Source organism: Rhodnius prolixus, unplaced genomic scaffold (genome assembly GCF_049639745.1).
Source record: "Rhodnius prolixus isolate KJV_2025 unplaced genomic scaffold, Rpr scaffold_18, whole genome shotgun sequence".
Lineage (NCBI taxonomy): Eukaryota > Metazoa > Arthropoda > Insecta > Hemiptera > Reduviidae > Rhodnius > Rhodnius prolixus.
In genome coordinates this window covers 2,185,954-2,201,018 of record NW_027411636.1, presented here as the reverse complement: position 1 = coordinate 2,201,018, position 15,065 = coordinate 2,185,954, and the positions used below count along the sequence as shown (strand labels likewise).

The following is a 15,065-nucleotide window of genomic DNA, read 5'->3' as shown; positions in this document are numbered from 1 at the left end:
TTAACCATTAAATAAAATACAAGACCTAGACCGGGGGAATCGAATCCACTAACCAACAATACATCTTAGCATTGCGGGTCTAGCCTATAACCGCTCAACATACTTTACTATAAATTTCTCATATTAACCATTAAATAAAATACAAGGCCTAGACCGGGGGAATCGAATCCACTAACCAACAATACATCTTAGCATTGCGGGTTTAGTATCTTAACCGCTCGGCTACTACCGTGGCGCCCTAAGTATTTTATTATATAAGAGTAATTTTGGAGAGACTGGGGCTGACTTCCTGCTAAAGTGCCATTTCCAGGTTAATATTCGGTTTTAAGACCACACTGTTAATTTAAAAAAAGATTATGTGACTAAAATTCCAAAATTTGAGGCTAATCGGCTAAAAGTGCCCCTTTACTCGAACGGGAACACTTATGCCTCTTCTATCTCCGTTTGGAAAAAACTTTTTTTTCTTTGTCCAGAGCCAATTTCGATCGTGGGATACAAACTATATGCGCATGCGTTCTATCCACTGATCTTTGTCCTCCCCAAGAAAAGAAGAACCGAAGTAAGGAAGTCTAGTAGTTCCCAAGGGCCAAATTTTGAGACACAAGGGTTTGCCTTAGGGGCGTCATAACTAAAGTAGGTGACAGCTTATGGACTGCCACAACTAAGTACATCTTATCAAGAGAACAGTACAAGAATAACCTGACGTGAAACCAACCTACCGCATAGTGGTTTGTAAATCATAAATGTAGGGTGCAGCAGCAGTGGATCTCCGCAACTTTCCGGCTACAAAAAGTTATTTTCCTGTCTTTCTTTAAAAAGGGGGGAAAAAAATTAAACTTTTCTTCCCTTTTTTCTGTTTTGGTTGTACCTAACTTATCAGCTGTTGTTTTCCACAAGTTGTGCTTGTGAGGGACCACCATTCAGTTCCCTCTTCTTCTCTTGTTGGCACGCTGCTATGTGCTCGCTGCTGATTTTCGTTGGAGTAGTTCCCAGTGGAGACATTTTTACTGGCAGAAAATTCCTACTCGGAAAGAAGCAAGAAGAAGACTAACTTTTTTGCTGGTATCTGTTTTTGACTGGATATCTTTGGAAAGTTTGTATTTATACATTATTAACATTGTTGTCCATATTCGCTGCAGATTTATTTCACTTCCTGTTCGTAAAGAAAAAGGAAAGGAAATATTGTATTCGCAAAGATTTTCCTTTTCTCGAACTTGGGGAACATTGAAAACGATTTTTCCGGTGGAAACATAGGAAATGGTTTTGAAACTAAAGTAATGAATATATGGTTTTGTGACCGTAATTCTAGGTTAAAGCGAGGAATCGGTCCAAATATAAAAAAACAACTCGTCTTTTTTGCCAACGTTTCGACAAATATATTGTCCTCTTCAGGGCCTGGATATTACTTATTATATTATTTTTATATTACTGTTTTTTTTACTGATTTTCTGTGTTACTGAATTGTTTGTAATTGTGTATTTGTAATATCCAGGCCCTGAAGAAGACAATATATTTGTCGAAACGTTGGCAAAAAGACCGAGTTATTGTTTTTTTATTTGACCGATTCCTCGCTAACCTTCCAAGTTTAAAAAACTAAAGTAAGTTTAATTTTGGTACAAAGCTCGTAAAGAGTACGCCTTTGACGTCATTATGAATACATCATAACTGTGCTTTATGTAGCATACTTAAATTGAAAGCCAGCTGCAGATTATGCATTTCTATTTTTATTTTATCATTTATTTAACTGAGGAGTGACTACTTCCGGGAGAGTGTTCTCTCGTCACAGAAAAAAACCTAGTGGGAGCAATTATCCAAAATTCACTGTAATGAAATGAATATAAATGATATCCAGATAGGGATGAAGTATTTAATTGTTGACAAGGTGTAAGTTTGTTCCTGTGTGTCTCTGTGGGCTTGTATGATAAGTCGATTGTTGTGGGGGTGTGACAGGTGTAAATGCGGCCAACTAGGAGATTCATTACACAGACTCACAGCGGCAGCAGGTAATCTAACTGGGCGAGAAAGAGAGGGAGTGAGAAACGGATGTGACGTCACATGGTGCTGAGATTGGCCCGCCTTTTAGCAGCTTGACCCAACTACAGTATCATGTAATCAGTGGTTTGTCCTTTTTAATGATGCCCTAACTATCATCTACACCCTGTTTTTGATAACGACCTCCTGTATTTTCCTTAGCCACCCACATACATAATAAATCAAAATAATAAGGAGCATCTGAAAACAGCTGTGTGTGTAGCTGGAGAATCAGAAGGAAACCTCCTGTTCTACGTAGTTGGAAGAAGGTTATAATGGAGGCGGCTAGAGAAGTAGAAGTCGAGGCTAAAGTCTGGCTGGTTGGTTTTTGGCCACCAGGGACTGTTTATGGGGTATTAACTGGCCCGCAGTGCCCTTTACCACTGCCCCCGAGGGCGGTCCGTTGCCCTCCACCCCCCACTAAAACACATACACACTGACAACGCTGCCCCCAGCCTTGTGTCTGTGTAAACCCTTTTCTTTCCTAGCCGCCAAATTACCTGCGTCATATCCGCCACTTTTACCGTACTTTATCTTTTATTTATTTCCGCCCCAGATTTATCAGTTCCCCTACATAATGGTCCGCTTCTCATCGAGTGCTGTGGATAAGGTTGAGTCCAGGAAATCCAGTGCCTGATGTAAGTTGTGGGGACCACTTTTGAGGGAAGATAACTACCCACTCACTTACACAGAATTGACTATTTTTTTGACAATGTATAGAATTGACGGGTAACAACAAAAATTTTAAAATGCAAGTTATATTTATGCATATAAAAAAAAAAATCAACTCAGACCTGTAATTTCGTTCTTATAGACCAGAGATGGCGAACCTTTTTGAGACGTGGGTCAAATTTTGTTCATTTTTTTTTTTTCTAGTACTAGCTCTTGGGTCACTAATGCCCATTTGCACAAGAGTTAAGTTTAAAAATATTTTAAACTGAATATTTTCAAAACTAAACATCTTTAAAACATCAGTTGGCTTAACTGGGTAAAACGGGACGAAACAAGTGCTATGGAAGTCTCTCTTTTTACAAACATAACCTGAACGAAACCAGAACTAAAGTGTGTTTTATCTGAAGAAAAATCTAAATATGGTTATTTGCTTTGGGTTGTCGATTTTTTTTGTAACTAACAAAATATGAGTAAAATTATAACATTTTATTTGATATTTTGTAAACACTTTTGCTTTATTTCAAATACTACAAAAAGCATTTGTCGTCATTTGCGTTTTAGAACTGTAATGATCACAAACTAAAGGTTGTAGATAGCATTTTAAATTGTTTTTGTGTCAATGCGTGATTGGAAAAAAAATACAGATAGAATATAAATTATCCACAACAATTAGGAAAAATCTAAATCAACCCGCGTAAACAAACAAATGGTTGCCTAGCAATTGTGGGTCAGTGTCTGACCCGCGGGTCATAGGTTCGCCATCACTGGAGTAGGTTCAAAGGCTAGTCCCGCCAAAGCTGTGTGCTACTTGGTTCCTTTTCCGGTCCTAGGATTTCCTTTTCCTTGGATTTCAATTGGAACTCACCATCAAACCCCCCACATGTCAAAAATACATTTTATCGAACTTAAAAGTTCCAATCAAAACTCCAAGTCTATTTCTGTTGGAGAACTTATCATTGTAAGGAGTCGACTTCAATGTGGGTGTATTGTTGAAGGGACAAACCCCATCACCCAGTCTCTCCAGTGACCCTACCCAGGAGACAGGGCTCTCATACTTGAGGGAATCCCCTCAGGGCAAATTCTTGGATATTTCTACCAGTGCTTGTTCTACGTCCTAAATTGTCGCAAAATCAATTACCAACTATTCCTAAACTCATACATATAGATGTGTCACTATGGAATTGGAGGCTTCAACTGAATATGGAAGTGGAATTGGGGATATATTGAGGGTATTATGGGGATGTGAGGATCTGCTGTTGAGGGGTGATAGCGCTAATGTACTTAAGGACATTCAGCAGCTTCCGGGCGAAGACTACTAGCTTGGTTGGTTTACAATAAGATTGTAACCCCGGACCATAGCCTGAGGCAGAGCGTGGTAGCCTAGGCTAATATAGGACTTTGCCTCACACTTCCTCCTCTCGTCCAGTTTTCCTCATATCTCCACCCACCTAACCCATGTACACAATACGCAAGTCAGAGAACGAGAGGACCGGTATATATAGTTATGTCAGCGCCCATGCATGATACGTATGTGCATGTTAATACCGGTGCTTAATATGGAGTAGAGGTACTTAGTGGAGCTTCCTCGCCCATACCACCACTCTAATCTACAGGCACATGCAGGCACACAACACTGGCTAGAAGGAGGAGAAGAGCTTTTTGGCTCGAAGAAACTTCGACAAGTTTAGTGCTTGAAAGTTCTCGCAAAACTTTATCACTTATAATTGCTGCTACATATTAATATAAGTACAACCAACTTATCCGCTGCAGCGACTAATTCTACCAGCTCGTAATCACTCCCGAGATTCACAAATACTAACATAATTATTATCACAATTCAATATACTTAAACTTTAGTTGACAAAATTTGGAGCTGCAATGGGATTAAATGGCTTAACAAAGACAGACAATTTCCTTTTCTCCGTTTAAGGTGGAAGTAATAATAATCAGCTGGATTTACTCTTCCTAGGAGCTTCTTACAGCTCACTGTCCGGTGATGGACAGTGTTGTCTGTAACGAGAGAACGCTGTCCGGAGGCCGGCAGTGCACTGAAAAAAGCTCCGGGCGCCAATAACCTGAGATGTTGACGCGCCTTAAATCTTTTAAAAAAAAATTAAATAAATAATAATAATAATTTATTTAAAAATACAGAAAAAGTGTATTCATGAAACATCATAAAGAAGTAATGAACAGCATGGAACTAGTCCGTCTGCTGGAGTTCGACGTGAAAACAAAATATCTGATTCATGTTCATTATACAATAATAAAACATATACCTACACTATAAATAGATTTTAAAAAAGGTAGAACACAATACAAATAGATTAATAAATGTACAACTAGGAGAAAATAATATAAAACTAAAATTATAATAACTTTTATACATTATAATAAAAGTACAAAAAAGAAATATAATCTTACAATATGAAGTGGTGAAAAGAAAATAAAAAAAAATAAATTGTAGGGAAATTTAATTGTATTTTTGATATAGCCGTGGCAACACTGTTAAGGGTGTGTTGAGAGGGGATGATAGTTTTGATGTGGTGAAAATTAAAAAAAATAAATTGTAGGGAAATTTTAAATGTATTTTTGTGATATAGCCGTGGCAACACTGATAAGGGTATGTTGGAGTAGGGATGATAGTCTTTACTTGTAGCACGTGCCTGTATGTTAGTGTTTACGTATTTTTAAGTAAATAAACCGAACTTATTTTGGTAAACAACTCTTGTGTTTTTAATTCAATCATTTAAAAAAAATAATAATTAATAATTTTTCTCTTTACAACATAAAATAAATAAATGAATAATAATAACAAATATAAATCAGTAGTTGAATTCCAAAACTAACTAGTCTAGAAATTGTGTTATTCCAGCGGAAGGCAGTTTTCTAAGAAATCTGATTTAGAGGTACATGAATTTTTCTCTTAGAAATACGATACACATGTCCGGTGGACAGTCGCTTTACATCCGTTTTCTTAATAATTTGTCAGGAGAATTAAGATTTACACTTTGTTGGTGTAAGATTTGTTTATTTTTTTGGAAACTATAAAGTTATCCCTGGGCAAAGCTTCCTTCCCCCCAAGTAGTTGGGGCAGGTTATAGAGGGAACCACTGAGGGTATTGGGGCTTGTGGTGGTGGGGGGCGCAACAAAACCTCAGCTAAGCTGATAATGAGCCTTGGCTAAGTTCTAAATTATTCAAGGGGCACTCTGGTTCGTATACAGTGTGTGATTACTAATACAGCCACTCCAGGGCGCTGCTGTTGCACGCGCTCGCATACACAGACACGACCGGGGCCGTCTTATGTACTGCCTTCCGGTGGCGGGCGCCTATTAAACAGCTCCAACGCCCCCAACCCCCACCAAATATAGATGGCCTGTTATATTATTTAATAAAACATATAACCTGCTGTATCCTGTGGACGAGCTTCCACATCTTGCTCATTATAACGCTCATCGTTCTAAATTTTACCACGAAGTGCGAGTTATTCTGCCGTAATTATAATAATACCATGAAAAGCTAACCCTAGACTTCAATTTAGTGAAAATAAACTTTTGATTAAAATAAATTAATTAGGTAAGTGAAATAATTTAAATTAATTTTTTGATTAAATAAGATTTTGACTCGCTGCTGCGAAGCTTTCACCACAAACATATGATTTGAGGAAGGAAAAGAAGGGATTTTTTTCACCAATTGATTGGCAGTGGAATCGAATCCACTAAACCAACAATACATCTTAGCATTGCGGGTCTAGCCTATAACTGCCTAACACACTTTACTATAAATTTCTCATATTAACCATTAAATAAAATACAAGGCCTAGACCGTGGGAATCGAATCCACTAACCAACAATACATCTTAGCATTGCGGGTCTAGCCTATAACTGCCTAACACACTTTACTATAAATTTCTCATATTAACCATTAAATAAAATACAAGGCCTAGACCGGGGGAATCGAATCCACTAACCAACAATACATCTTAGCATTGCGGGTCTAGCCTATAACTGCCTAACACACTTTACTATAAATTCCTCATATTAACCATTAAATAAAATACAAGGCCTAGACCGGGGGAATCGAATCCACTAACCAACAATACATCTTAGCATTGCGGGTCTAGCCTATAACCGCCTAACTTACTTTACTATAAATTTCTCATATTAACCATTAAATAAAATACAAGGCCTAAACCGTGGGAATCGAATCCACTAACCAACAATACATCTTAGCTTCGCAGGTCTCGCCTCTAACCGCTCGGCTCCCGTGGCACTTTTTGTCGTGACGTATACCAGTAGACATTCGATTTTCTCTCACATTGCCCTGGAACAGTTCCAAAGATAAAAGCCTTAATTCATAAGAACTTCCTTGTCACATTCTGAGAAGCTCGGAGGCAGTTTGACTTTAAACCACTCACCCACCATCTATAAGCCCAACTTCAAGGGTATATAAACGATTTTTTTTTTTTTTTTACGTGATCAAAAAGGGAATTGTGAAGAGGTTCTTGTTGGCCTATCAGCGTCGGCCATCTGGAATGCAATTCTTGTGTTAACAATATATCGGAGGAGGAGCGACTGGAGGGATGTGTGCGAGGTGTTATAGAACGGTGAGAGACGGTGACTCTCCTCTCCCTGGGAGTTTTGTTATTTACAATGCCTCGGCCAGGCCCCCAGGGCGAGGGCGGCAGCAGAGAGACCAGTTCCATTCAGGTCCACTGGGAGCAGTAAGTTGGCGGCCGGAGGGCCGAGGATTGCACTTTGATTGGATGTACTTTATTTACGTTGAGTCATCAGGATATTTTATAAATGGTTTTAACATCCTAGTATTTTTTACTCTCCACATGATTCTGTACCAATGAATAACTTAGTAAGGTGGTCAGTAATTTCCTTTTTACTTCCTTTGAATTGCAGGAAGTAGTGCAATTGTCCCAAACAGGAAATGCACTTTTTAATTTGTGTGTGGAGGGAGGGGAACTTAATATCTCAAAAATAGGGAAAGCAATCGATAATCAGGAGGCTCAAACGAACTTCGACTTTACTAAAGCGATTCTTCAATGGAAAACTCTTTCAACCAGTTCTCTTTGAACTTTATTTTCATAAAATCGATTATTTTACAAATTTTCTGATGATAACTTATTTTAAAGAAGGGTGAGTTACGTTTTTAGGTATTTAGGTGATTTCTGGTCTTTTTTTTGGCATTGGCTTCCGCCATACAGCCAGCATCGTCTAGGTGCTTATCACTCACTCTCCATTCTTACTTATAAATACATTCGCTTCACTCATTCATCCCTGTACTATATACAACTATTTACATACAAACCTTACAACTAATGGATGGATCAGTACTCTATATTCCTGCCATCCTTATAGCTTAACCTAAAATTAAAATCACCGTAATCCTTCTCTAATCATTTTCTTCCATTCATTCTAATTCGGCTATAACTTTTGAATACATTCATATTTCTGTAGCTAGCTCTGCTATAGATTTAAGCACATAGATGTTGGTGTCTTCGTAGCGAAATGGTGCATCTAAATACCCTGTATATGTCGTCGAAACATTCGTTTCCTTTCCACCACATAACGTCGACATATCCATTATTATAATGTTTGGACAAAAGGTCCTCTCTCCTCTTTGCGTAGATTGCAATGAGGTGGAGGATTTTCTGTCTTAGCCTTGGTTTTTACTAATCTTTTCGGGTAGAAATGAATTTTACAAGTTTTCCGGGTAGGGGGGAGAGGTATTACGGCTTTGACGTGACCATTGTTGCCAAAGTTACACATCTAAGATTCAAGTTGAGTTTCAGTCTTTGACCCCAAGTCAGGAAGATCTTCCTATTCCTCTAAACAGCTTTATTTGAGAGTAATGTAAGCATCTAGTAAGGATTCCATGTTAGAAATTATTTACCAGTCCCAAGATAAGAAATAATTGGAATAACTGAGTACAGAGGATAGCTACACTCTGTTAGCAGTCTACCTCCTGCTCAGTTCTAATAAGTGTTGCTCTCCTGATGTTCTACGTCCCGCTTTTTCTTGCTACACATCACGGCAGGAGCTCTCTCCATGTCTCTTTTAGATGGGTAGGAGATTCTCTCTCTCTCTCTCTCTCTCTCTTTCTCCCGCCCCCCTCCTGCTTAATATTTACCATTAATTTCATGGTCCGCCAATTTTTTTCAGCAAGCAGCCAGCCAGGCTACAGTCGCGTAGTTCGTTACCGAAATACGCACGTCTCTTCCTGCAGAGTATTGTGACGTATGCGTGCTTACAATAGAAGAAAAAAAAAGGCAGGAAAGATATACACATAGTAATATGTATAACGGGCGGAGCTCACTGGTTAAAGCGTCTCACACATACACATAGAAAGCGCTCGGTATTTACAATTTCCATTACACTTCTTCCGGTAACCCATAAGCCCTTAGTGCACACCCTGCCAGGGGGCGTTCTGTTGGCTTACGTACTAAGGATACAATCTTATTTCTCAGTAAATACTACGTATATCCAAGTGGTGTTCGTAAAAAAAAACTTGTGCCAGTACATGTACGAAGGATTCAACATTTAACGACCTTGTACATCCCTTTCTACGAACTTTAGGATGTCAAAGTCGTGCCACTGCGTGAAAGAAATTTCTAAATAAATTTGGCGCCCCTTCTAAATAAAGTGTAAAATTAAGGAATTATTGTACACTTTACATTGTAAGCATGTAAAAAGTTATAAGCTAATTTTTTTTTTTTTGCATTTTCATGAATAGAAAAGTAACTTGATCAAGCCAAATTTCCCATATCAAGTATTCCACGGAAATGTTCGTATTCAAGGCTTCCTGAATCAAAGGAGTGATTTTGAATCGATTCAATGGATCAGAACGGATCAGTTGGTCACCAAACACAGCTGCATATTTGCCTGCTTAGGGAAGGTTTCAAAAAAAAATGTTGGCGCATGCGCTATACATCAAAAACCAAAATTCAAATTGAGTTCAGATCTATACAAGGATCGCGCATGCGTGCTAAATAATTATAAACTAATTTGTCAATTGATCAAAAATTGTAGAACATAGAACAGAATCTATTATTGATGTTAACTGTACCCAGAATTCTAAGTTTGATGTAAAGGTTTTAAAAAAATCTAGAGATCGAAGTCTCCATTTTGTGCCCTACCTTGCCTCCCAAATATCAATTTAATTTTTTTTCCGACATTTCTACCCCCCTCAATGAAAACAAAAAAAAAAAAAAATTTGTAAATTAATAACCAGTCCAATTTTGGTATGTTTTTTTCCTGGAGAAACATTTGCTTCTGGAATTGGGAAATGGTTTCAGTTTGTGATGTTGTTCGGCGACAACAGTTGGGAAGTTATACTGGAGTTTTGTACGACACATCCAGAGTGATCAGCATCCAGCCACAATAAATATATATTGTGGGGAGTTTTGTCCAGGACATGGGGGGGGGGGGTTTGGGATCCTGGTGATGAAAGTCTCCGTTCGAACTCTGGAGTCCATCAGGGGTGAGCGGGGGGGCGTGAGGGGGAGAGGAGGAGAGGCAAGCGCCCAACTTTTCAAATTAAGCGGCGGCCGTTGAAGCCCAAGCAAGGGTTGGTGTGCGACGACAATGGGCTGGGGACGGACAAGTGGGTTTAGTTCTCTGTTCTGGGGCAAACTGTGAATAGGAAATGAAGTCGAGCGACATGTCCATGGAAGGGAACGGAAGCTGTGTGACTCTGTTCATGCATTTTGATTGCAATATACTGCCGCCGCTCAATCATATATACAGTCAGCAGTGGGGTAAAACAAGATACTCTGGTAGAAATTGGCAGATTGGGCGCTACAAGACCTTTGTCATAGCCCATTTCCACAGGGGGGGGATTCCTCTTACTGAACCCCCTACTACTTGGAAAACCCCCAGTGCAACTTAATCACATCGTCTTAGTTTTCCAAATTATTCTCTGGAAGAAATTACTTTCTCCAAAAAAAAGAACAAAACCCATGGGTTCATTCAAAAGAATAAGCACACTAATCCTTTCATTGTCAGTTTTTAACCGAGAACTCACTTGGATTCAATGGTGTTCATCCTAGCCAAGTTTCTCTACGACGAATATTCTAATATAAAAAGCTTTACTGCTTCTCCGAGTAAATTAGAGTAAGCTACATCCTGTCCAAGCCTAAAAGTTTCCATTTTTATGCCAAATTTGGCTGGGAGGGTGGAACTTTTTTTTAGATCGCAAGTTTATTAACCGGAAACTTTCGTTTTGTTTGCAGGTTCTTTCTCAAGTTCTTCCTGAAATGTAACCAGAATTGTCTGAAGAATGCTGGTAACCCGAGAGACATGAGGAGGTTTCAGGTAGGTTTTACTTTTTAATTTTATTTCTTTTATTTACTTTTTATTTTGATGATTTTTTTTTTATTCGTTGTAGCGAGCGAGTATGTTCTTTTTTAGATTCCAGATTGGTTTTTTCAGATTACTACAACAAGGTAGTAATCTAGTTTAGGTTAGAAAACTTGACGTCAAATATGTTTACGTCTCATACTAACTGATTTACTGATATCGTATACAGGGTGAACCAGTAAGTATTGTCCATAGGCCTACTGTGTGTAGTTTAGTACTACAGTTTACTAAATGTAGTAAACTAAAGTGGAGTTCAATGAAGTATTGGCCAACTTCATATTTTCTACTGTTCTTGAGTGATGTCACTTTAATTTTTTTTCTAAAATCATTACTTTTTTCCAATAAAAACATCCAGGAGGAAGATTGAGGCTGTTTGGAGGATAACTTATGCTTCGAAATGGTATCAATTTTTAGAAAATTTATCTGTCTTTCTAACCGTGTTATCAGAATCGAATTCGGACTAAAACTTTCTGAGTAATAACAATTTTATTGGTGAAAAGTAATGATTTTAGGAAAAAAAAAATTAAAGTGACATCATTCAAGTGAACAGTGGAAAATATGAAGTTGGCCAATACGTCATTGAACTCCACTTTAGATGTAAAGATCTGCAACTTTAGAAACAGATAAATTTTGAGTGTGTACCACTTCCTTTTCCAATAAATTACGGCTCCTTAGCAATTTGGCTAAATTAATTTTTTGTGCAAAAGCGATGGACGTTTTAAATGATCTCATTTTGACCTAAATTCAGTGGAACCTCGGCTTTCGAACGACTTGACTTTCGACCAAGAAATTCGAGAAAATATTGCCCTGAAATCCGAACAAACATTTGGAAAACTCGAACACCACCGAGATGAGCCGAATTGTTTTTATATTTACACTTTTAGATCTTATTTCTTGTTTAGATACCTTGTTTTTTACATAAAATATAAGAAATTAGGCCAGTAAAATGGCCTAATATTTCTGGGGCTTAGAAACGAAATAAACTGACATAGTTTACATTATTTCTTATGGGATAAATTGTTTCAGTTCTCGACCGCACTTCCGGAACGAATTGTGGTCGAGAACCAAGGTACCACTGTATAGATGAGTTTCTGGTAAGTATACAGAAGGAGACGAGTCACCCGCTGTTCTAAAGTATTATTTCCGGTAAATTATGCTATTTGAAATTCGGAGTTTGTAGAATATTAGTGGGAGAAAGTCGTGCGAGTGTGCAGGGAGAGATATTATTTAGGAAGCGGTGGGATGTGAGGCAAGCAACACCGGAAGGCTGGTGAAGAGAGAATTGCCCAAGAGATCGCGCTGCCAACTTCCTTTCTATTCTCTCTCTCCCTCTCCACCTCTCTCTCAGTACAATCGCGGTTTTTTTTAATCAGCCGACAAACCCCAGCATCAGCTAGAAGACATTCTGCTAGTACTCGCAAGTAGATCGTGATGGTGGGACGTCAGCGGGCAGGAAGAAGTTATTATGAGAATGGAAGAAGCAGGAATTCTGGTTGAGGAGGCGGGTGGATGCTGTGAATGGAAAAGGGACTAATTTTCCAGACAGTGTTCTCCAGCACGGACTGTGCTCTCCTTCTCCGGATGTGGACAGCCTGTGAGGGAGGGAATCCACTGTTCTTCCTCTGCCCCGCCAACGACGACGACGTAATTGCTTGAAGGGAAAACCTTCAACCAATTTTTAGCCCTCCTACGTCCTCTTATTTCCTTCAGCATCCTTCCCCCGCAGCCTTGATCTGCTCACAAACTCGTCATTACGGGACGTACGTACACAAGACCCAAACTAGCCTGGACTCCCAACAACTAATTGTAACATTGCTATTTAGCTTGTCCCATTCTCCTTCAATCTTTGCTGTAGCCTATTATCTAAAGCCTGCTTTACTCTCTTCCTGTTTTCCTCATTTCCTTCAGGAGGCATGGTCATTGAGGAGGCGGAAGCGGAACTTGCCACATTTCTTTGCCGTGACTTCACAAAAAATTTCCTCCTTCTAACATATGCATATTTCCAGAGACGTGCCTAACCTTGGAGTGGACTAGATTAGCCACTTCTTCAGGAGATCCGGGCGGCATATTGTAGGCCTATTAACTAGGCCACTGCAGGCTCAGAAAACACATGCCTCGCATGGGGGCCTGGCAGATGATAGCCTTTATAGGTTCTGTCAGGAAGAGGAGGAATACGGCACTGCACGTGTTGTGTCAGTGTGAGGTGCTTGTCTGGCTAAGGATGTTACTTCTCGGGGGGAAAAAAACCAAGGCCTGTGAGCTTTAACCAAGAGTCGCTCTCCAGAATTAAGAGCCTGTAAACGGATAGGTCTGGAGGGCGAGCTCTAGAGTGAGGGGAGCCACAATAGCTACAAAAGAGTCTCAGAGGCGTAGGCCTTCAAGTCTGCCCTGCTAGAATCTTACCATCTCTCCTAGTATTAGCTCCTTCGAACACTGAAAACTGTTAGGCTGTACACGATCTTGTAGTTCCAGTGCAGCTTTGACTAGTCTGGCAAAAGAGACATCATCTTGGTTAATGAATGTGCGAATGGTCCAGCCAGAACACCACTTGCCACCACCCTTAATCGAAGCTCGGAATACCTAGGGATAAAGATCCTTTTTGTCTCTATCTAGCCTCCGCTATACTTACAAACTGTCCACTTTAAAAAGCCCCATTTTCCTGTAAAATATATTTGACCCTATAATTCCTGAAAATTAATTATCTCATAAAAAACTTTTTCTTACAAAAATAAACAAAGGAAAAAAGAAAATGGAAAAGTGTTAGTCAAAGTGGAGAAAAGCCTCAAAAACAAAGTGAGGGTTAAAGTACTTTTAAACCTGTTGCCGGGAAATCTGTCCTAAAGGCGAGTGGAAAACTCCTCCTTAAAGTTTTTCTTATTCAAAGGAAACACAAACCGTCTTGTGTGGAAATCTAGAGAGGGTAAATGGGGAGTCAAGGGAAAATGTTTTTTTCAACTTTTTTTTTTTTAAACTACCTAAATTATTTATAAGTTTTTCTTTATTCACTGAAAGAACACCTCGTGGGGGGTTTTTCCTTCTTGATTTCTTTATTAAAGGAAAAACCATTGATTGACTTGTAAAAATATCATTGTGAAGGTAGTGTGTTTGAAATTTTGGGGGAATTCCTGTTACACTTAACCAGATAAGCTCTATTTCGGTGTGTTCTACGTGTATTAGATTAGATTAGATTAAACTAGGGCGGCCTCCAGGCCTACGCCATGCGACCCCTATGGATCTATTGTGGCTCCCACTACTCTAGAGCTCGCCCTCCAGACCCGTCCGTTTAATCAGACTCTTATTTCTGGAGAGCGCCTCTTGGGTAAAGCACACAGGCCTTGGTTTTTCCTCCCCGAGAAGTAACATCCTTAGCTAGGACAAGCCCCTCACACTGACACAACACGTGCAGTGCCCGTTTCCTCCTCTTCCTGACAGAACCTATAAAGGCTATCATCTGCCAGGTCCCCATGCGAGGCATGTGTTTTCTGAGCCTGCAGTGGCCAGTTAATAGGCCTACAATTATCCTTATAGCCCCACGGCCTTGACGGATTATTCTACGTGTATACTCGTTGTGGAAAATATAAAATTGCCATTAACTATAAAAACAGAGAAATTTTAATAGAATACAATAAGAATATTATTTGGTGGGATGTTTCCTTTATCTTACCAATAGAACTGCCAAGTATTTTATACGGCAGGAGGTGGTGGGAGCCAGCCAAATGATAGCCAGTGGTTGGTACATGTTTGGTTTCCGCATTAGAGATTGGGGAATTAGGCACACAAATAAAAGCTCTCAACCCTTGTGTGCAATGCCCGTTTTTTTACCTTTTTAGATAGAGATTCTGAGACCTCAGTACTTAACGCCTGCTCCGCCTGGAGCCTGGACGGGTAAGTAGCAACATCATGCAAACTTCAGATAACCTAAAAGAAATTTCTGGAGACTCGCAACAGACTCTTCACGACGCACTAGTCATTGACTCCACTCCACGGAGATTGT

The 15,065-nt window shown here is 39.3% G+C and overlaps 1 protein-coding gene across 6 annotated transcripts in view; it reads left to right on the top strand.

Annotated features, from left to right (window-relative positions):
• Positions 1-15,065, top strand: part of kn (EBF transcription factor knot) — a 175,433-nt gene that overhangs the window by 116,326 nt on the left and 44,042 nt on the right. For 5 of the 6 annotated variants that reach the window (XR_012463139.1, XR_012463138.1, XM_074143831.1 and 2 more), the window contains exon 7: positions 10,945-11,030. Coding sequence is in view for 4 of the 6 variants with exons in the window: in XM_074143831.1 (XP_073999932.1) it covers positions 10,945-11,030 (86 nt within the window). In the remaining 2 variants the exon portion in view is untranslated. The remainder of the gene's footprint in view (positions 1-10,944; positions 11,031-15,065) is intronic. The other variant, XM_074143830.1, reaches the window with a different exon arrangement.